The following is a 23,005-nucleotide window of genomic DNA, read 5'->3' on the forward strand; positions in this document are numbered from 1 at the left end:
TACGTGCTAGCTCTATGACCTTGAATGAACTGCTTAAATCATTGAAACTTGGTTCTGTAGCTGTAAAAATGAGGATATTACTTGCTGGAATCACTGTAAAAATGAAAAGACATGATGCATATGTTAGCTGCTCAATAAATTTTAAACAGGTGGGACCCTTTACACTGGGCCACGAAGGAGAAGGGTCTCTCTGGGTGCGAAGTTCAGCATGTCTTTGCAAGTGAGAGAACATATGGCTAGTATGTTGGCCAAGATTTATTTGGGGGAGACTGCCCTGTATATCTCCCTTCTTAAGAACCATCCTCTGTAACTTCGGAGAGCGGTCAGTGGACCCAAGGATCTCCTTAATCCCCCTCTCCTACAAGCTGACCACTAGGGAGCCCATCTCAAGGGTGACTAACAGCATGTGTTTTCCCCCTTCTCATTCTTTCACTTATTTCATCCATTAAATGCTTTCTACAATCAGGCACTGTGCGCATGGCTGGGTATAGCAGTAACAACACCGATACGGTCATTACCAGGCTTAGGGAGGAAAACAGATAGAAACATGTAAGTTTAACATACATACTTTTAATTTTTATTATATATATTTATATGTGTAAAATATATATGTTTTTTTTATTTTTAGTTTTAGGCCTTGTCACCTAGGCTAAATGAGTGACAGGACAGAAGCAACCAGAACACAGTGACAATGATCTCCGTGGTCAGGAAGCAGCCTTGGTGAAAAGACCAAGTAGGCGGGTTCTCTGCCGCGGGATTCTGCACTGAACAACAAAGGGCAGGAACAGAGGCATTTGGAGCTGCCTCGCTTCCTGCCTTTCCTGCTGCTTTCACTTTTCCTGAAGTCCTATGAGACCTTAGCAGACCTTTATAATAACTTCTTCTTTTTTTTTTTACCTGCACTAGTTTGAGAGGGTTTAATTTTCTAGAACAACTAGTGAGTGCCTAAAGGCAACATTAGTAGCTAGGGCTGAAAACAAAAATAATGAAGCCAAATAATTAGTCCAATTGGAAGACAAGAGAAATGGACAATTTTAAAGTAAATTCAGTTACCATGTAAATGCCAGATGGAGAAGAGAGGCCCTCGAACCTACCTCTCCTAGCACTGTGTTGCCATAATTATGTACTGGTGTACCTATATGCCCCACAGGAATGTGAGTTCTTGAGGGACAGGGACCATATCTTGATATCCACAGGGCCTGGGACAATGGGCAACATTTAGTACATTGTCTAATATATGAATGAATGACTGAATGAATAAAAGGAAGCAGGAAGTCTAATAAGATGGTCACTGAAATATTCATTTCAATTATCCATTTTTGTCAGTGCATCTCTGGATTCAGCATAAGGTATTTACATAGCCTTAAAGAGTACCAAGCCCACAATGTACAGGGTGCCTCCTAGGCCCCCAGGCACAGCATGTGGCTGGTCCGAGCCTTGAGGAGCTTGCAGACTTGGAGGTGTGCTTAGTCTTGTCCCCTGCATTAAGGACAGCAATCAAACCCCCAGTAGCTTCGTTTCTACATCAGTGAGAGCCACAGTTATTTATGGGTTTGCCATTCCTGCAACGTTGAGAGGAATTTTATAATCAGCTTTGGTCACATTTTTCAAAGGCTGTGCCATTCAAAGGTGCCTTAGAAACAGCTCATCTGTGTACGTTTTGCTTCACTTGCTGGGCTACCAATATTATCTTCACACTAATGAAGGCAGCTCTTCTGTGAATCTTCCTTGGGAAGAAAATACTCTTTGCAGACCAGTACCTTTGCATCACGGATAATTCTATAATTTAATTGCCTTTCCTAGCATCTACTTTCTGCCAGCAAAAAAATATGCATGAGTTGTTGTCATGTTCTACTTGGCTGACTTTTGGGGAATTAACACCAGGGATACAAATCAAAATTAACTTTTTTTTTTTTGGCAGGAGACCAGGATTAGAAAGAATAACGAAGACTTGAAGGTGGGAAAAAATGCAGTTTTCATAGAATCATGGGAAGTTTAAAGTAGGACTTAGAGACAGTGTAGTTGTGGCTTTTCAAACTTTAAAGTGCATTCAAATCACCACGGGACTAATTAGAATGCAGATTTTGATTCAGAAGCTTGGGGTGCAACCCAATATTCTGCATCTCTAGCAAGTTCCCAGGTGATATAGATGCTGTTTGTTCAAGGATGTGGTAGGCAGAGTAATGACTCCCCATAGACGTCCATGCCCTAATCTACCAGAACCTGTGAGTATGGTCGGTCACATGGCAAATTAAGGTTGCAGATAGAATTAAGGAGGTTGTTAGCCGATCTCGATATAGGGAAATTACTCTGGATTATCTCAGTGGGCCTAATATAATCACAAGGGTCCTTACACACAGAAGGAGGAAGCAGAGTGCTGGAGCCTTGCAATCTCTTTTATCGCTTTCTCAGAGCCAGAAAGACCTGACCAGCCATTTCTGGGTTTAAAGATAAAAGGGGACCATGGGTCAAAGAATGTTTTTAGAAGCAGGAAAGGGCAAGAAAAATTCTCCCCTAGAGCCTCCAGAAAGGACTGTAGCCTGCCGACACCTTGATTTTAGCCCCATAAGACCCGTGCGGACTTCTGAACTCCAGAACGGTAAGATAGCAAATGTGTGTTGTCCGAAGGCACTGCGCTGCGGCGATTTGTTGCAGCAAATCCCATCTGTTCCAGAGATGGGAGAACGAACGCTCTGGCCCACCCTTTGTGGAACAGCAGTCTACTGTCTCCCTCTAATATGGGGATGTCTTTCTCTTTCCCATCAACTATCCTCTTTTTAAAAAATATACCTTCCAGACAGCAGCTCTCTCTCCCCATACACACACGTTTTGGAGAAATTCTGTTCACTCAAGCCAGATTTTCTGAGAGAAAGTGCGATAAATCTGACGGTTTTTGACCCCAAGGAGCTGACAGAACTGTAGGAAAATAAGGCAAAGTCCTAAATAACAACCAACTCCACAGTCATGTTGACAACAAAATCCCCTCCGAGTCTCACCTGTTCTCCATCCTTCCTTTCAGTACAGGCCCCCTTAGCCTTTCAGCTGACTCTGGAAAAAGCCTTCTCACTGGATCCCCCGGCTTAGGTTCTCCTCTCTCCAATGCATCTTACACAATCACTGCACAATTAATCTCTCCAAAGTACCTGGGCACGTTCACTGAACTGAGGGAAGGGGCCCGCGATGAGAAAGGATTTGAAGAGAGGCAAGACAGGAAATGAATTTTGAAACAAAGTCCCAGAGGGAATTAAAAAAAAAAAGACATCAAAACCTGTGTGAGAAAGCAAGCTTTGAAAAGGAGGGAGTTTGGTCCTCTCTTCTTCTGAATTCTGAGAAAGGAGAAAAAGAGTAAAGGAAGGTGCAAGGAAAATTTGAGACTGTGAAGAGGAAAATTTAAGGACACTGCTGTATTTCCTCTGTGTGAGTGTTTTAGATTTTGCTTAGGGCTAAAGCAGTGGGGAAAGGTTTGGAGTGGCCTTTTGGGAATGTGTAGGAGACGGCGAGGTGAATGAAAGGACGCTCGCTGGGCGGGAGCGCAGGCCCACTGATGCCGGACCGCACGGAGCTGTCACAGAGCCAACGGCGTGGCTTTCCCCAGTGATGCTCGGTAAGCCAGGAGCAGGAGCAAAGAAAAGGAGTGATCCAAGGTCACAACACATCAGAAACTCAGTGGTAGATCCTAGGGCTCAGGGATGTGGGGGCTGAGAATCATTAAGATGCTGATGAAGGCATCTGTGGTCTGTGCAGGGGAATGATGGGCTGGGGGACTAGGGAGAGGCTAAGGGATGACAGAGTCCGTGGAGAACAAAGAGCAGATGTGTGTGTGTGTGTGTGTGTGTGTGAGAGAGAGAGACAGAGAGAGAGAGAGAGAGAGAGAGACAGAGACAGAGAGAGTGAGAGACAGAGAGAGAGAGAGACTGGATGAGAGAGGTGGATGATAAGAGGGATGCTGTGCAGCTGGGGACCGGCTGGGCATCTCTCTGTCTTCTCCATGTGGTGTCTCCTGGGGGCTAGTCTGGGATTCCTCAGAGCATGGTGGCCTTAGAGCAGATTGTTGACACGGCAGCCCTGAGCTCCGGCACAACTGTCCCAACCAGTGAGGAAGAAGCCGAATCACCTAGCTTCATAAGCCACATAGAGTCACCTCCTTCCTACTATCCTGGCCAAACAGTTCCAAAAGCCTACCCAGTTTAAAGGGAAGGGGCACAGACCCCACCTCTTAATGGGGCAGATCTTGACGTGGTCACTGGAGAATGCCATCTGCCTCAAACAGTTAAAAATAACAACCACTTAGATTTCTTTCCATCAATTCTGGGTCTGTATTTTGTCAATTCACTAAACTTTTGAGAAAAAAATAATTTAACAGTTGTTATAATACTAAGCAAAAATTGATAGCTTAAAAAAAGTTATATAACTTCTTTAATTCCTAAAAACTTCACTTGTTGTAGAGCAACAGATAACACACTCAAATGGACTTTTCTACTATCTAAAAAATCATAAAATTCAAGTCTGATGACCAAAATATCTTAAATCTTGTAACTAAGCCCATGATAAATTCTTCATTTCACAATTCTTACTTTTAATCAGACACTTCTAGGATATACACACCCACACACATTTCAAAAGATTGCTGTTAGGAGAAGTGGCCCCTCTAAGCTCTATTGAGACAAGCAGTGGGCTTCTCACACATTTCATTTTACCCACTGAGCTAGCACGTACTCAGTGTACACCTGCGTGTTTTCTATAATTGTGCTTGATTCTTCCTCATGTTTTCCAGAACTACTAGCAGACTTGCACATATTTTAGGGCCGGGTGAGCCCCTGAGGCCACTGGAAGTCTGTTTACAGCCAGCCTGTTACACCCGCCCAATTTAGGACTTAGGTAAATACTTTCTCTGAGGAAATCCATATTTGAATTTATTAGTGAAGACCAAAAAAAAAAAGGCCAGGTTATTTTTACAAGACGTTTGTTTTTGGTATTTAAACCAGAATAGAAAAGGGAGATCATTTTAATTTATCTTGTGCTTCTAACTTAAGACTATTCAGTAAAAAGCTTTTCTTTGGAATTTAAGGTCTCTACTTGGATGTGGGGGAAAGGGGATTATTGACATCCACTCTCCCTGTGGGTTTTTTCCCCTCATTCATTTACAGAACTTTTCAGATGAAGAGTACCATGAAAATGTAAGTCACTAATACCCTTTAATCAATACAAGAATAAAGGAGTTAATTACTCTTTAGTCAATACCAGAATAAAGGAATGAAGTTAATCTCTAAATTATATCAACCTTGGATATTTCTTCACTGTGGCATGAAGGAAGGAGACCATCTGAAAACCATGGAAACTAGGAATACACTCTGTCTTTGGGGGAAGTGTATTTGTTCACCCACATATCTTTTTTTATTTTAACAGAATTTATGAGTAAAAAAAAGAGAGAGACATGCTGATTTAAACAACCAGTAAAAATGATCACCTGACTGATGAGATCTTATTTTCCCAATGATTTTATGAGTTTGTTCATTTGCTTTTTCTCTGAAGGCAGTAAAAAGAGTTAAAGCTAGTCAGTGCTTTCAGTCTTAATCAAATAGCTAAAAATTACAACTTTAGCCAATTAAAAAAATACTAACAAATATCCATGGGTGGATGAGTGGATAAAGAAAATGTGTTATATACACACGATGGGATATTATTCAGCCCTAAGAAATGAAGGAGAAAACCCTGCCACACGTGACAACACAGATGAGCCTTGAGGACACGAGGACACTGTGCTGAGTGACGTTAGCCAGGCGCAGGACAAATGCTGCCTGATTCCACTCACATGAGGTGTCTACAATCGTCAAATTCATGAAAGCAGAGAGTAAAAATGGTGGTTGCCAGGGACTGAGGGGAGAGACTAATTCATGGGGAGTTGTTGTTAAACTAGTATCAAGTTTCAGTTGTGCAAGGTGATTTAGGTTTTAGAGACCTGCTGTACAACGCCATGCTTATAATGAATACTTATAATGAAGAAGGAAACCCTGCCGCATGTAATGAATACGTCAGGCCTTGTATGCCTGACGAGAGTGAATCTCATGCCAATGTTCTCACTACAATTAAAGACAAATGTTAACTTTAAGTTATGTAAATTGATCCCAGTCATCATTTCAATACAGCTTTATTGGTAATTATCTGCAAGGAGTGAGCGGCAGAGCTCTGAAGGGCCTGTAGACAGGGCAGCAACAGACATGCCGAACCAGTGAACAGTACAAGGACCTCAGAGAGGGTTTAATCAAATTCCTTTATTTTACAAGAAACTGAGCACAGAGAGGTTAGCTACTACATTTAGACTGAGGCAGCTGCTCGGTGTCAGGACTAAGGCTGCCGTGGCTCAGTCCCCTTTTGCGGTCCTGCAGGCACCAATGAGGTGGGAAGGAACAGGTTCATTCAGCTTTAGGGTTGGAGCAGGTTTGGAGTTCCTCTGCATGAATTCCTTCCTTTGGCAGGTAGGGAAACTGAGGCCCAGAGAAGTTACACAGTGTACCAGAGGACATACCGTTTTTTCAGTAGAATTACCTTGTTCTTTTGCTTCCTTGAATGTGGTTAGAAATAGAATGTACTTTTAAAAGAAACTGAAACCACTAACTCATGGTTTGCTCTGAAAGTTGAGAAGACCCCTTGTACTAGTGGCAGTATGACTCAGCTTACTAGGGGAAGGGACATAAATTCTAGAGTTTGTATTTTAATTTACTAATGGCTTGAGAACAATGGTTCTCAAACTTTTTATTAATTCTTGTCAATGAACATATAAACCATATGCTTTTCTCTTATATGTTTGAGTTCCCAAATAGGTGTTTCAATTGCCTTCCTAAATATACTGTTTTGTTATACTCACATATTGTGGCAGCTGTGGAAGTCTCCCACTATGGGAAGCACAACGGACTGCCAGCCCAGCTGTCCCCGCCCCCCGGGGGTCCACCAGTGCCATTGTACCCAGGGCGCAGTCCCCCCAGGATGCTCCCACTCAACAGCTGAGGTGGTGGGGTCTTCGGGGAAGCTCCTTTCCCAGGGATGCAGGAGTCCCCTAGCTGGCAGCTGTGGCTCACGGACCCCCATCACCCTGCAGAAACTTTCTCAGAACCACGCTACATGTTGAGGCTGCCTACCCAATTTTCCTTTCTTCTCCCTGTTCTCTCAGAGATGTAAGACCTGCATGGAAGCCTGCAGACTCTCCCTACTGGCTCATGCTTCCTTCCTCTTGTTTTTTTCTTTTATAAGCACTCCCCCCATGCTCCCGTCATATCATCTTGGCATCTGTTTCTTGGAGCATGCAGATGGACACTAATATGATTTTTCTCATTACTCCTGTCTTTTCCCTACTGACATTCTAAGGCTTGTCTCAAACCAGGAAGACATGCTCTGCTTCCTCCTCCTGTCTTCCTGACATCTGAGAATCGTCACTACATAATCTGGGCTCAATCCTTTAACTAAATATTGATTGCCAAATATTTGGGGACATAAAGACTATGACATTACTATTCTAAGAGCTATTAAATACACAAATGAATTAAAAAGTCCATTTGTGCTCATAAGGACATTGTACTCAAGTTGTGGAGAAATCACTACCAGAAAAAAAATGGGTTTAATAATAACACAAACAGTATACTTTTAAATGCTGAATCAATCAGTTTGGCTGCCTACCTACCTATCTAATCTATCCAGACAGATTTTTAGTGCTCAAGATCAGAAAGGAAGAAACCATTGTAGTCTTGCCATTTTTTTTTTCATGGGCAAAAGTTGTATAATTTAATATGAAGGATCACTGTGAGAAATAACTAGAATATTGGTGAAATACCCACAAATTCTGAGGGATTGCCAACAGAGGGAACTCTTTTTCTACTGCCAAAGGTTTTACTTTTTGACATGGTCTTGTATTCTTTATTTTTTTATTGTATTTTTTCCATTACAATTTATCCTCCTCATACTCCCTTGCCCCCCTGCAATCACCACACTGTTGTCCACAAGTCCTTTTTCCCTTTTGTTTTATCCCTCCACTCCCTAACCTCCCCCCAAGAGCTGTCATCCTGCTCTCCATTTATGAGTCAGTCTCTATTTTGCTTGTTAGTTCAGTTTGTTCATTAGATTCCACTTGTGAGTGAAATCATATGGTATTTGTCTTTCTCTGACTGACTGATTTCACTCAGCATAACGTTCTCCAGGTACATCTATGCTGCCGCAAAGGGTAAAAGTTTCTTCTTTTTTATGGCCAAGTAGTATTCCACTGCGCATATCTTTTGTATTCTTTAACATTAGTCATCTATCTTATATGTACCTCTCAGCCACAGTGCAAAAAGGGCCACAGTGAAAGGCTGGAAGGCGAGGGGGCATGAGAAGCAGCACAGAAACATTGTGAATTCCAATTGTCCAGCTTCTTAAAAGCAACGTGACACTAACCCTGCAATAGTAAATTTCTTCTTATCCCCTGAAACTGATGCTGACATTTCCATTTATTCATTCAGTTCCTTTAGACTCCTTGTCAGATCTAGTTGCCAAGCAACAATAACAGCAAGCTCTGTACATAAGCAGTAGGCAATAACTATTGTCAAATGTCTCTCCTTTCTCTGAAAGGGAAATTTAATGACTCTTTCCTAGGAGAAAATGATGACAAGAACCTGTCCGTTGTGAAACCTGAAAGCTGTGTGTGTGGCTTTGTGTTCTTGCTGTTTGAACTTAAGGATTGGGCTAAATTGACTTAAACACCCCTAAAAACGGATGCAGTTAAGATGTGCCACCAAAGCTTACATGGTTCGTTCTTTTAAAAACAATTGTATGTCATTAAAACTTGTCCCAAGTCCCATGGAATGAATTCTCTATTAAATGGAGTTAATATTTTAAAGCTGCACAATGACAGGTTTCTTTTGCACTTCCTCTGGTCCTGCTGAAATCTCTATTGTCAGATCCTTCAGTTTTTCTGACCATACTCCATCCAACATAAAGATTTGAGCTATATTTCTGTACTAGGTGAAATAACAGATCAAAGCATTTGCAGGAAAAGAAGAAAATTGGGCATGGGCTGACCTGTGGTGGGCAGACTAGAGGACACAGAGTCTTTCTCAGTCAACAGCAAAAATGCTGAGACCCCTTTCTGTTCCCACTGCGGACAAGAGGCTCTTCTCTCCTCTTCTATTCCTCCCCCATTATTTTAATGATCCTGTATGATTATTGTTTACAGGGAATTGACCTTTATAACGCTACCAGCTCTAAAAGCTATTCACAGCAATGGCACGGCTCAGCAAGGATATTCTAGACCGAGCTATTCCTCATTTCCACAGCACCGCATTTTCTCGCCTCACTTTACTCGTCTTGAGTCTCAGCAATAGCTGTCACAGTTTGAAAAAGTCCAGTTTCACATGCTTTTTCTTATTGGGGCTTTTTATTTTGTTTTCTTTCTAATATCAGATCTATGTGAATTTATATTTTGAGTGCCAAACAAAAATGTTAACTGGAGCTCCTTTTCTGCTTTTTAAATCGTAAAATAAGCAGATGAGCTCCCCCATATCCTTTATAGTTTATACGATTAAGAGTTCATAAAGCAGCTTCACATTTATTACTGAACCAATAACTTTGTTAAGTAGGCATTATTATCACATCCAATCTACAGAGTACTGAACTGAGGCCCCTACAAGTTAAGTGACTTGATCCAGGCTTCCCAACTAGTAATTGAGGAGCTATAATCCTGCTTCTGTTTCCAAAGTCCATGTTTTTCCCCCGACTTTACCTCCCTGGAGCTTACTTCCCAAACATACTGGGTTTCGGAAATATTAACCCCATTTTACCTCATAAGGATCCCCTTTGCTTTCCATCACCAAATTTTATTGCTGAAGTGTGTTCTGTCGAAACTGATTTATAATAATGCATGAAAATATCTAACTAAAATTTTTATTTTGTCTATGCTAGTTCTAATAAACCTTTCTTATTCAGTTGAGAATTAACATTTAAAATTTTGTAAGTCAATTCAGCTTGGTACCATAGTGTTTCATAGGAGAAATAATGAAATAGTCACTACTGTGTTCTATCCTTAGCTCCTCTATCATTTTCTAATGTTGAATTTCTTTAAAAATATGTCATTTAGATAAGAGCTCTGCAAGTGAGTATGCCCTAAATATAAAGCTCAAAGATTTTTTCTAGTATCTCTTCTTAACAAAACTAGACACTGGAATTCCTTCCTTCCTTCCTTCCTTCCTTCCTTCCTTCCTTCCTTCCTTCCTTCCTTCCTTCCTTCCTCCCTTCCTTCTTCCCATTCTTTCCCTCTCTCTCCCTCCCCCCCTCCCCCCTCCTTTCTTTTTTTCTTTATTATTATTTTTTATCACAGTGGGATATGACTATTTACTCACCAAAAGACATCACTTGTTACTGTGAAACCTATTTGTGGCTACTTATATTTGATAAGCATCCCATAACCACGCTGATTTTTGGCAGAATCACCTAAGTAACCTTAGCTTCTGTTTCTAGAAGCAATTTAAAGCAATTCAAAACTTGCTTTATTTATTAGCAAAGAGAGGACTAAAATGAGATGACATTTTCATTAACGTATTATTTCAATTTTCAAGATGCTTCAGATCTTGCAAAATATCCTAAATGGGAAATGCAGTCTCTAAAGAACTTAACTATTCAAGCAAGCATGTTCATTCATCCAATGTCCATTCACTTATCTGATTCTAACTGGGGGCCACCTAGGTGAAAGGCCCAGTCCCTGTCCCCAAGGAGCAGATAATCTTACTGGAGGAGACAGACAACCGACAATCACAGTGCAAAAAGTAACGGCTGCATGCGGAATGCAGAAAACCCCACGGAAGCTGAAAGGAACTAGAAGAAGTACAGTAAAATTCAGGAGGGGCAGAAGGAAGGAGAAAGGAGCATCTGAAAGGTTCCTAACAGGGAGGTGAGTGAGGGTTGGGTCTGTGAGGAGGACACCCCACAGAGAGAAAACTGCCTTTGCAAAGTGCTGGAGGCGGAAATGTTCAAGGTCAGGATGGCGGCTGCAGGCGGTGTGTGCAGAAGTGGCAACAGATGAAGGTGTAAAAGCAGATGGGGGTCAGGTCACACTGGAGATGGATCACACATGTCACACTAAGGAGACTGAACTTCGACTCCAACAATATTTCCAATTTAAATCCCCACAGTTATAATCCAATAATATGAAGATACTTGAAAATAAAGCAGTCACAGTGTCAACTGTAAATTTCAGTTGCGTTAGATATTAAACCTTAAGTTATTAGTTTTTCCTTTGAATTAAAAGCTGCCTGAGGACAGAAATTATTTCCTCATCAAAGCACCTACTCCTTTTCAATCCACCCAACAGTGGGCCCACTATAGATAACTGCTGAGCTCATTTCGTGGCAAGGCTTTTATTGAGTGTTTAATTTCCCATAGCATCCGACTAGCTATTGTATACGAACACTACACAGATCTGTTCTCAGATATCTAGAAGCTTATAATTTATAATTTAAAACACAACGGTTGTTATTATTCTTAATTTTCAGAACTAAAATGTCATTGCTCTGTGTGACAGATTGAGAAATAAACTAATCATAAAAAGGCCATAAAAGCTAATAACTAAAGGAAATAAATGTACTGAAATAAATCAGTATAAAACTGTAAATGATCAGAATTTTCAGTTGTCTATTATGATTTATTTATTGAGTGAGAAATCTATTAACCTTTTGACACAGGAAGATGGAATTTACTAATTGAGTTAGAGGTGCTCTTCTTCCATTGTCATGTGGACTGATAATATTTACAACTTAAATAGAACCCTCTCTCAAAACAATGCCAACATTTTGATAAGTTACTGAAGTGGGATAGCAAAAACACCACCTACTCTCAGTCTTCACATGCATATGTGACACTGACCGTGACAGGCAGGTAATGTGGTACCTAACGCTGACGCACGGGTGTTTACCCTGACCCTCTGGGGCACGTGCTGACACATCAGCCATCGTCCTCCTGTTGGCCTGATGCCACCTTTGTTTTGAACAAGACACTCTATCTTTGCTGAAACTACCACATTGGCCCGTCTGATAGTTATAATTTGCAGAGAATCAATTTCTAAGACTGATAGTTTAAAGGGCTTTTCCTCCCCACAGCCCACCTTTAGAAGCTGTTCAATCCCTCCATCAACAGACATTTGGAAAGGGGCCAATCTCTGGTTAGCAGTGTGGTGCTGGGCACAGTTTCTCAAACTGGGGAAAATATCTCCCCTGAGAATATGACCATAAATCTGGGAGGATATGAAGCCACGATATAAAAAGGTGTATCTTTCTGCCACGGTGTGCTCAATGGTCAATAAGTAAAAACGGTTTGGTATTAAAATAATATATGGAATATAATGAATAAAAAATGTGCATCCATTTTTTTAAAAGATTTTATTTATTTATTTTCAGAGAGAGGGGAAGGGAGGGAGAAAGAGAGGGAAAGAATCATCAATTGCAAGAGATACATTGATTGGTTGCCTCTTGCTGCAACCCAGGCAAGTGCTCTGACCAGGAATTGAACTGGCAACCTTTTGGTTCTCAGGCCAGCGCTCAACTCACTCAGCACCAGCCAGGGCAAAAAATGTGCATCAATTTTTAAGGTAACAAATAAAACTCCAAAAAAGGTGCATGTTTGTGGAAGCTGATTTTATCATGTCCCCAGAGATTTGGGGTGACAAGTTTGTTATGACCTTGACTTTTACCTCAAGCCTCTGTGTCCACACCAAACAGGAAAGCTATTTAATATGAAGATTTAAAAAACATATAGCATAGTGGCTGACAGAGCCAGGGTATCTTTTAAAAAAAAATCACTCCAAGTCACGCACCTACTTAAAACCTTTCAACAGCCACTTCTGCCCTTTGAATAAAGCCCTTCATGGCTCTGTCTCAGGTTCTAAACCCTCAGGGCATGGGCCCCCTTTGGCACTCTGGGGAAGTCTATGTGATCCTTCTAAGAATAATGTCTTAAAATTCGTGAAATAAAACACATCTGATTACAAAGGAAACAATTCCCATTGAAATAAAGTTGAAATATTAATGAAAAAACAAATTTGTCCTGTGGTACTATATGTGCTTCTCTATCAATATCAAATAACAACACGGTGCAGGCTCTCTAAGTACAGTAATTGTGGAGTAGTGACGAACAAACAATATTCAGGAGCTCTGCTACAAATGGAATTGGACATGAAGAAACCAGTGATTTTCAGTCGTGAAAGCCACAGGTACTCCTGCTACTACTGCTACTGTGGGTGTTTTCTCCTTGGCCTACATTTCTGATGGAAGGAAATGCTAAATTTCACGTAGGTGTTAGTGAAGACGAAAATGCATTTTTCCCACCCAAGTTCACGGAACCCTAAATTCTACCCCTGGATCCATCAGAGGTCCAGGAACAGAGGTAAAGGGCCCACACTCTGCCAACACTGGCTGCTGCCTCACTCTCCGGCCTCCCCTCATGTCGCCGTCCCTTCTGCCTCCCACCCTGCGGTCCCACTGTTCCCTTGCTCTTCACACACATTCAGCGCGGTCCCCCTGGGCCATCTGCTTTTGCTTTTCCATCTGGAGTGCTTTGCCCTCAGATCTTTGCCTTTGTTTTATCTCAGCTCAAATACCACCTTCTCCAAGAGGGCTGTTCTGACCAGCCCCATCTAAACTGGCCATCCACCCCTGCCGCCCTGCTTTCCTTGTGATAGTTATCACTCTCTGAAATGACTGTGTTCCTCTAAATGTTCTTGTGTTTGTCCTCCGATTCCCTCCCTAGAAAACGAGCTCTGGGGAGCAGGGACCTCATCTACATGTTTAGGACCACATTCCCAGCATCTAAAACAGTGTTTGGCACAAAGAAGGGGTCTGATACATGTTTGCTAAAGGGAAAAACAACAATAACAGAATTCCGCAAATGCTACTTCTCTCATTCTTCACTATTTTAGGTGCAATGGGGATGCACAGGGATGAGAGACAAACCCTGCCCTTCAGCAGTTACAGACTGGGGGAGGTGCACAGTGGCCACGTGGAAGGTGGACGGAGTTCCAGTCCAGGCCATCCCTCTCTGCTGTGGGACCAAGGGCAAATCTCTTCTAGGGCGTCAGTACCCTGGTTCCAGATGAATGGGTTGAGGAGATTTACCCGTTTGGTTTCATATGGTCTATAGTTTATGATCATTTAGAGCTAACAGTGCAAGATAGCATATGTAGCCAGTGCCTGTGACCTACGTAGAGGACAGACAGTTCACAGAGGAGGACAAGACTTGGAAGGACTCTGAAGTGTAGTCAACCTCCAGCAAATGAGAAGGGGGATCTTCAGAGTCATGAACTCTCAGTGGTGAAAGAAACTTGAAAGGCTACACAGCATGACCCCTGGGTGAGGCTTTGGATGTCTCTGTATGAGACCATTTCCGAAGATGTAACATAATACTCCAGCTCCTAGGTGCAGCCAGCATGGAGGCTAAGAGTATGGACTGTAGAACAGCATTGCCTGGGTTCAAATCCCAGCTCTGTTGCTTACTACTTCTTATGTCAATTTAGACAAATTACCTCTCTGTGTCTCATCCCCTCCTCTGTAAAACGAGAGTAACAACAGTATTAACTTTATGGAGTCAAGCTCAGATGAGAAAAGTGAATTCATATGCTTAATATACATTCAGTAAATAGTACTTATGGTTCTGCTGAATGGTTTCCTACTGTGTCAAACTTACTACATATCCCCCCCAAACCGTTTTCTGCTTTCCCGTTGAAATTTAAATTTTATGGGCTGGAGACAACGGTTTGGAGTTCCTGCAAGCCTACAGGCAACTTTCTCTTACCTTCTCCTTGACATTCACGTGAGTATTGAGCTCGGCCATCTTGTTTCTAGTGGAATAAGCCCTATAAAGAAGGGAAAAAAGATTAACTTAAAAGTTTTAAAATTGATTTCCCACTGTGTTATTTTTATGCTCTCTTCCAACACAGTAAACAATTTCATTCAGATATAATCATAAATAACATTTTGGAATGTAAAAATACTTTCAAGCTAAGCACTTGTCTTATATATGTTCTAAAAGCATGTTACAGTAACTCTGTAAGACAATGTAAAATATTTTATTCATACTGTATTGACATGAAAAATGACAAAGATAGGTATGCACACCCAAACTGTGTTTCTTCTTTTATGTAAAAGAAGGGTGGTGAAAGCCGTGAGAGGAGGAAAAGTGTACCTGTATTAACTAAGCATTGCCATTACAGCCCTTACTCTCCCAGAGCTTTTATCAGCCTCTAAATAATATAACAAGCATTTATTGAGTCTTTCCTGCATGCATTTAAGCACATCATGCACTTGAGGAAGAAACAGGAGAAATGATTCCAGATTTAAATATAAGAAACACTGTATATAGTAGCGTTAAAACTTGCTTTTTCACCTGGTAACGTACCATAAACACCCATACCTTCACCATATTTTTGATGACCATAAATTCGTAATCTTGAGTTTCAAAAGGACCCTTACGACTGCCCATCAGACTTCTGTTTCCCTAAATTCTTTAGGGTTTCTGCCTTTCATGTCCAAGCTTCCTTGTGAAGTAGCCCATTCTGAAACGTATATTCTTAACATCAAGCCGTGGTGTTTTCCTTCTTATCTGTTCTAAATATTTCACCATTATTACGGAGCTAGATCTTACGTTTTTAATAGTTTCATCTATTTTTGAAATAGAATATAAACGACTTAAGATGAGTGAACGTATTGGTTCCGATTAGCAGCTAGACAGGCCAAGATACCAGTATACTAACTATTTGAATATTTCATGCTTTTTGTCAATCAAGAACCAGTGAAACACTCTCCTACATTCTTTCTGATTTGTTACAAAGAGCGTATCTACAGTGGACACATTTTTCAGGGTAACTTGCAAAAATTCTCAGATTTCTCCTCATCATTTTCTCTTAAACTTAGATCTTCAATAAACTAAATTCAGATCCATTGCCTTTGGTTGATTTAAGGACGAAAGCTTGTCAGTAGGTACTCTTAACTCTAGTACCACTCAAACAGGAATCCACATAGGTAGATTATTATATATTACCAAATATTGGGGACAGTGAGGTTTTACTTTTATAATTTTCCAATGAAAGAGCCACGGACAGACACATGCCTGTGGGCACAGGAGCAGGAGAGACCCTGTGTACTCCATCCCCACTGCGGCAGCTCCTTCCCAGGCACCCTGCTGAGAGTGCCCGTCCCACTAAACACCCCTCCCATTTAAATAACTCCCAACTGATGAATTTTGCATACGACCTGACATATGGGAGAGAGTAAATAATACTAGCTGGCAAGTGGTATCATTCCCATTTACTCCTGCCCCTGAGAGTTACTAGTAGAAGACAACAGGATTATTTTCGGATTGTGTGTCCCAGTGAACAGAGATCACGTGTGAGGTATGAGGACAAATAACCAGGTGTTGCTGTTTACCAGCCATGCAGGAGAAGTGAAACCTTTGATCAGCCATCACAATGCCTGCAAGATGGTCTATAATCACGCTACTGGGAGAACTTTGGATGGTGGATTTCCTTATTCACACAGAAGTTTTGGCATTGTGTATACACTTTATATTTTGGGGAGCTTTCTGTGTGTTCTCGTGTATGTATCAGTAGATAAGAGAGTCAGATGGGGGAGGAAGTGAGGGAAAGAAAGAGAGATATGGGTTACGCCTGAGGAACTGTAAAGGATCGAAGGTGACAGCTGGATTTGGCGCTACGGTTGGCATGGATCTGTGAGTCGTGGCTCCTCTTGTTAGACTAGATTAGCTAAATCTTCTGGACACCTCTAATCTTGCCATTGTGGAGATCTGTGAAATCTGAGAGAAAAGGTTTATTGTTTTTGTTTTGCTTTGATGTCTAGGATCTGGGTATGCAGCATTTTGTAAAGCTAGTATGTTCTAATCCGCAGAGGTATGAGGGAGGAATTCCACTGAGAACAACAAATTTCTGAGATGGCAGCACTGAATGGTGAGCTACAGTCATAGGATGAAAAAATGAATGCACGTATATAGTATTCATAGGGCAATATACACACACACACACATTCATACACAAGGTCTGTCCAGAAGGTATCCAGCCATGTAATATGAAAAGCAGAGACATTTAATTAAGACATAAGATACAAGAAACAATGTACAAAGGACAATGATGCCTCAGTCGCCTCCAAAGTTATGGCCTTCTTGAGGCCATAACTTCCAGGTATATCAAAAACTAAATTCTCGAGGAAATCTGGTTCACTGGTAGCAGTTTGAATCAAGTCATTAGCAACTGCAGCACGATGTTCCTTTTGCTCTGTAGCAGAAGCTGCAGACTGCATTTTGGAAGGACATGTTTCATGCCAAGATGCTGCATCAAAATCTTGACACAGTAGTTTTTGGGATCCCCAGATCAGCTTCTGGTTCTCACAGTGTGAGTTGTTGATCTTTGTTGATTGCAGCCCATACACATTCAACATTCTCAGGTGTTCTGCTTGTTGCAGGCCTTTCAGAATGTGGATTGCTTGAACAGATTCTCGACCATCTTTGAAGCATTTGTGCCACACTTGTATGTGTGCCGCACTCATTGCATCATCCTCGAAAGCCTTCTGAATCACCCGAATAATTTCTGCAGAGAAATGTTCCAGCTTAACACAAAATTTGATGCAGACTCATTGCTCTACTCCCTCAGTCATTTGGAATGCCATGGCCACACAGTACACATGCTCACTCAATGGTGTCTACCGTCCACATTGACTAGTACAGTGAAGTTGTCATTGTTCACGCATGCTCATTCCAGTCCACCCTCCTTGGCTGTCAGGTTACATCGGTGTTGTACAAACCATTCTTGTTATATTAACAATGGCTGGATTTTTTCTGGACAGACCACACACACACACACACACACACACACACTTCCTTAGCAATTCCCTTTCTCTTCAATCCCAAAGTCTGATTCAAAGAAAGCTCTTTTTTGGTGGTGATACCAGTAAGATTAATTACAACATTATTTTTTGTGTGGAAGAAAAATGTTGGCTATGCGGCTAGAATAAGGCTATTACAGGTTTCTCAGATAGGAAGCTAAGATAAAAAATAATTATAAGGCGTTGTTCGTTGCTCATTTGACTCTTCAATTTACTTCTCCTATGTGGAGGACTGCTTCTGCAGCCTCTACCTTCCAGGTGAATTCTAATGCCCTCTATGTATCGAGGCTTTCTCTTGGCTGGCAAACCACAGAGGGATTGGAAAATAAGCTCCAGCTATGGACACTAGATGAAGGATTTTAATGTAAACAGAACATGAATCCAGTGGGCCTTAAAGAATTAGGAATTTAACTGGCCAGATAGTCAAATTGGGTTCTATTGATAAGGACAACTGCTAGGGAAATGATGGAACAAGAGAGGATGATCACAGTAGTCCTCGCTGAGTGTCCAAAGCCCCAAACTGGCACTAGCCCCTCCAGCATATTCAAAAGCACACCTCGCACCGACATAGCGTTGCATGCTCTCGATGTTCCCTGAGCCTCTGCCCTATGACAATGAAATTGTGCTGTGCCCCTATCCTTATTGGATTCTGTTGTCTGCTAGGTACTATATCGAGACAGATCAACTCAATTTGAATCTTAACTGTTTAATTTAGATGGCTAGGATTTTTGCCTCCAGGAAACCTATTGTCACTCCTTCTCAACTGACAGGCCCAAAGTTCAGCCGCTTGAAAGCCCAGCCCTCAGAGTTGCAGACCCCTGGGTTAACCTGAGAAGCCTGCAGTGCTGGGAGTGAGTGACAGGTGTCTGGGGCCACAGACCTCCTATTTCCCTCACATCATGCTTGGTCACCATGTGTGACAGGCTGTCACTCCTGGACGTGACTGATGCCCATATCCTAACAGAGCTCAATTACAAGAGCTTTACATCCACAAGAAAGGTGTTGAAACTTCTTACTTCTTAGGAAAGAGCTTGGTTTCTAATTCCTATTATCACTTAAGAATGTTCTTCAAACCAATCAATTACTGAGGTCTAACTATCTAAATCTACAGTACATGTTCCAGGTATATCAAAAAATAAATTTAAAATTAAGATAACCAGAAATATAAGTCCTGATACTGATGGAACATTTCCATAGCTTAGGTATTATTTGAAAGATTTTTCCTCTAAATTTATTTTAGTTTTCACTAATAACATTACAAACATATATAGCTGGCATTTAAATTATATATATCCTAGAGAAAAAGAAAGATCAAGAAATTGTAGACTGAAATTTTATTTATGAAATAACCGATTAATCTTACTTCTTTCTATATATATTTCATAGTCAAAACCTTATTACAAAAAATATGAATCCCAAAGAAAAGAATTTCACCATTTATCATTAATATATCAATCTATATACTTCTCCAGTGGAAAGTTAATAAACCACAAATATGGCTACCACCAATCAATTCATGCACAAAGTTATGCAAACTGAATTACTCATTATGCAAAAATATTACTTAATATGCATTAATGCCAGTCAGAAAATTTATTAGTGTATGACAAAGACAAATATTCTTTATGAAAAATAAAACTAAATAGTACAAATTCTGGCAAATATGTTTCTTTCAGCACTTCTAATTAATGCAGTACAATGAAGTTTAATAATATATGACCATGTGATTAACAGTTTAATATATATATTTACATTTCTCATGCAATAATTTAAATATAAAAAGTTAGAACAATGTATTAAAATGCCAAATTGCATTCTGACTTCCCTATTACTGCTTTTCCTCATGCTTTGTTGTGTAGGTAGTAATAAAGTTTCACTTTCATTTCTCCAAAACCTATTCCTGCTTTTGGATTCACTTTCTTGTTCTCAGGTATTACGTCACTTTTCTTGACTTGGATTATGGAACCAGAAGAAATACATAAGCAAACTTAAAAAAATGATTTAAAATAATAACTGGCACATTTATGGAGGAGCACTTGTAACCGGCCAGGCACTCTGCTAAGTGCTCAACACAGTTTTTCATTTAACCCTCATACCCCACATGAAACGGAAATCACGACTCCCCCCATTCCTGGGCGTGGAAGCCGAGGCACAGAGAGTCAACCACTAACCCAGGGACCCTCGGTCAGGGGCAGGGCCAGGACTCCCCCGCAGGCAGCCTGATCCGGGGGCCCCAGGGTAGCGCCTCAGAACCATCATAAACAAGGCATGGGCCTCGCTGCAGCAAGAACGCCGCAAGGAGAATCCAGCTGACCCCAGGCACCCTGCCTTCTCAGGCCGGGCAGGCATGAGACGTGCAGGCCATGTACACATACACAGGGCACGCAAACAGCAGAGCAAACCACTGACCTCATACGAGACCGGTAAGGAACAAAGCAGCTATAAAGAAATGACTGTTTTCCTACGGCTTCCTCCCTCAGGTGAGAGTGCAAAACACTGCATTTAGTGGGCCCTCGGCCAACAAATTGTTTCCTCGGTTCCGCAATGCTGCCCTGGGGCTCCATGACAGTCCAAGGTCTAATGTTTAACCGCTTCTCCTTCCTCAATGGAAGTAATTACCTCGTCTATGTATCTATCTGACTTTGGCACAGCCCAGACAGCGCCGTGACCCATGGGGTCTTGAGGCGTTTTCTCAGGGCTGCCTCAGAGGGGAGGCATCAAGAAGTCGACCCTAGGCTGTGACAGGAGGATCAGCAAAAGGCCTCTCAGTCACGACAGGGCCCAGCAGTGTCCCAGAGGGCCGATTCCCAACCTAGAATACACAGCTGAAGAGACATCTGCGTCTTCACACGTCTCACATCACGCTATGATCTCTGGAAGAAGGCACAGTATCACAGATTATCTTATTTTGTTCTCGACAGCCATCAATTGGCCCTGCACAGAGAGCAGCGCTCCGAGAGAGTGGGAGGCAGGAGGTGAGTGTTGGTGGAGCTGAGGCTGCGCTTCTTGTCTGTGAGGGGCACCGTGAATCCTGCCAGGACTTGGGGTAGAGGTTCTAGATTGTCACAGTCTAGCATGAAGGCCTCCTTGGGTCTCCAGCGGTAGAACAAAAGGTTGGAGTCGTAGGGGCAAAAAAATAATTTTACTTCTACCCTTCTGAGTTCTTAGATGAGACCCCTGTAACAAAAGGCAGATTCACAAGGAAAAAAAAACACCCAAACAACTTTATAGACACGTATACTTTATGTGTACCTGGGAGATATTATACAAAAACAAGGAACTCCTGAGATGGCTCAGAAGTCAGGATTAAATACCATATCAATAGGGAAAGAAGGTGGAGGGTTAGTCCCTTAGGGGAGAATACACGATTTTTTTGAAACATGCGTGTGTCCTTAGAGGTACAGATGGGAGGTATGAGGTTCGTAAAAAAGTGTGTCTGGCTGTGGCATCAACTTCTATATCCTTTCCTGTGACAAGAGTCAGTTCTCCTTGGTTGGTGAAACTCCGGGGAGAGGATTTATGACAATTAAGTTCCTCTCGGAGAATCTGTCTTTAGGAAGATCAGGGGAGTTCAGGAAAAGCTCCTCTCTGCGTTGTCTGTTTCTCAAATGCCTTCTGCTCACAAGAACCCATATGTCAAAGCGGCATATTTTGGGCAGCACATCCTGACCTCTTGCACTCCTGCTGTAGAGTGGCGTGTTCTCTGCCCTTCAGAGCACGTGACCCCTGTGGTCCTCTTCAGCTCCCAGGTGTTACAAGTCTGTAAGGGCCCTGGGAGTGACGCTTAGCAACTAGGGTAGCAGAAGAAAGCTGAAGAGTCAACTTAAAAAAAAAAATAAAAGGAGTGGGCATTGTCTCCAATGTACTAGGCTATTTCCCTGTGTGGATGAAGAAGGGGCCACACACTAAACCTGACAGGCTCAGGGGAGGTCTGCATGCGGGCCTTATAAACTCAGAGGCAGGATGTAACCACGTAGGGATGGTCTGAACACACAAATTCCTAACTAAGAGCGAGACAGCTGGGTAGTCACGTCCTAGGCCTGTAGCTTCCTTGACAAAGGTCAGTTTTTACGTTAAATGAGCCTGTCTATTGTCTTTCTGCATCTAAGATAACATCACCTCTGGAATGGCAGAGTAATCTCCTTTTCCAGACCCCTCAGGGCACACCCACTACACCCGGAGCAGGGGACCTCAGCTGAGTGCTATAAATGTTAATTGTTAACTACCCTGTACCCACCAATGTAAAAGAAGTGCGTGTCTCTCCATTTGACTCTTTTGTCCAATCTCAGAGACTTCCCTGTTGTGCTTTCCCCCACCTCCCTAATCTACCACCTGTGGACGTCACTCCACCCTCCTCCGTCTCCTCCTTAGATTCCAATGTGCAGAGTGAGCTGTAAAACAGCCATTCTCTGGAGCATTACCTCAGTCCCTTGAGATTGTGCCTCCTGGCAATTGTAAGTCAGTTTGGCTCTGATAAACTCATACTAAGTCTCTTCAGGTCTGTGGGTTTCTTACGTCGACATCTGTAAAATCACCTTTAAACTCGTCATGGACTAAATGTTCAGTCGCCTAGCACAATCATGGCCAGCTAAAAATAGAAAGTGTTTTTCTGTAAAATAGGGACTTTGTTTGAATGTAACATTATGTAGGTTTTCTGTTGTTTAACTTTTCCATTGCCTCACCCCTCTCCTGTTTTGTACTCTCTTCCCTTTCCCTCAATTGCTTTGCCATTATTTCTTATCTGGTCTTGCAATTACTGAGGTCTCTTATATTCCAAGCACTTTAGCCCTTTCTTCTGTGCTTTAACTCCCACAGTTTAATAAAAGTTCCTGGGCATGCCTTGTTCCTCAGAGGGAAGTTGCTTCAATTATTAAGAACGAGGACACATAAACAATGAAACGCAGAGTGATGACTGAAATATGATTTTCATATAGAGCTGTTTACCTAGGCTTTTTTGTTTAGTTTGAAGGGGAAAAAAGCCTCAAGGTTGCTTATGTATTCAAAGACACTTCAATGTTCTAAACCCTCTGTTAGAACAACCTCACTGGAAAGCATTTTAAGGGCAAATGTCAGACAAAAATTTCACATTTAAAAGCCCTGGCTCT

General features: G+C 41.8%; 1 protein-coding gene across 6 annotated transcripts in view; it reads right to left on the reverse strand.

Annotated features, from left to right (window-relative positions):
* SPATS2L (spermatogenesis associated serine rich 2 like) overlaps positions 1–23,005 on the reverse strand; it is a 163,570-nt gene that overhangs the window by 70,949 nt on the left and 69,616 nt on the right. For all 6 annotated transcript variants that reach the window (XM_036023123.1, XM_028508527.2, XM_036023124.1 and 3 more), the window contains one exon: positions 14,803–14,863. In XM_036023123.1, the coding sequence (XP_035879016.1) occupies positions 14,803–14,841 (39 nt within the window). In that variant the 5' untranslated portion in view covers positions 14,842–14,863. The remainder of the gene's footprint in view (positions 1–14,802; positions 14,864–23,005) is intronic.

This window comes from Phyllostomus discolor, chromosome 4 (assembly GCF_004126475.2).
Source record: "Phyllostomus discolor isolate MPI-MPIP mPhyDis1 chromosome 4, mPhyDis1.pri.v3, whole genome shotgun sequence".
NCBI classification, from domain to species: domain Eukaryota; kingdom Metazoa; phylum Chordata; class Mammalia; order Chiroptera; family Phyllostomidae; genus Phyllostomus; species Phyllostomus discolor.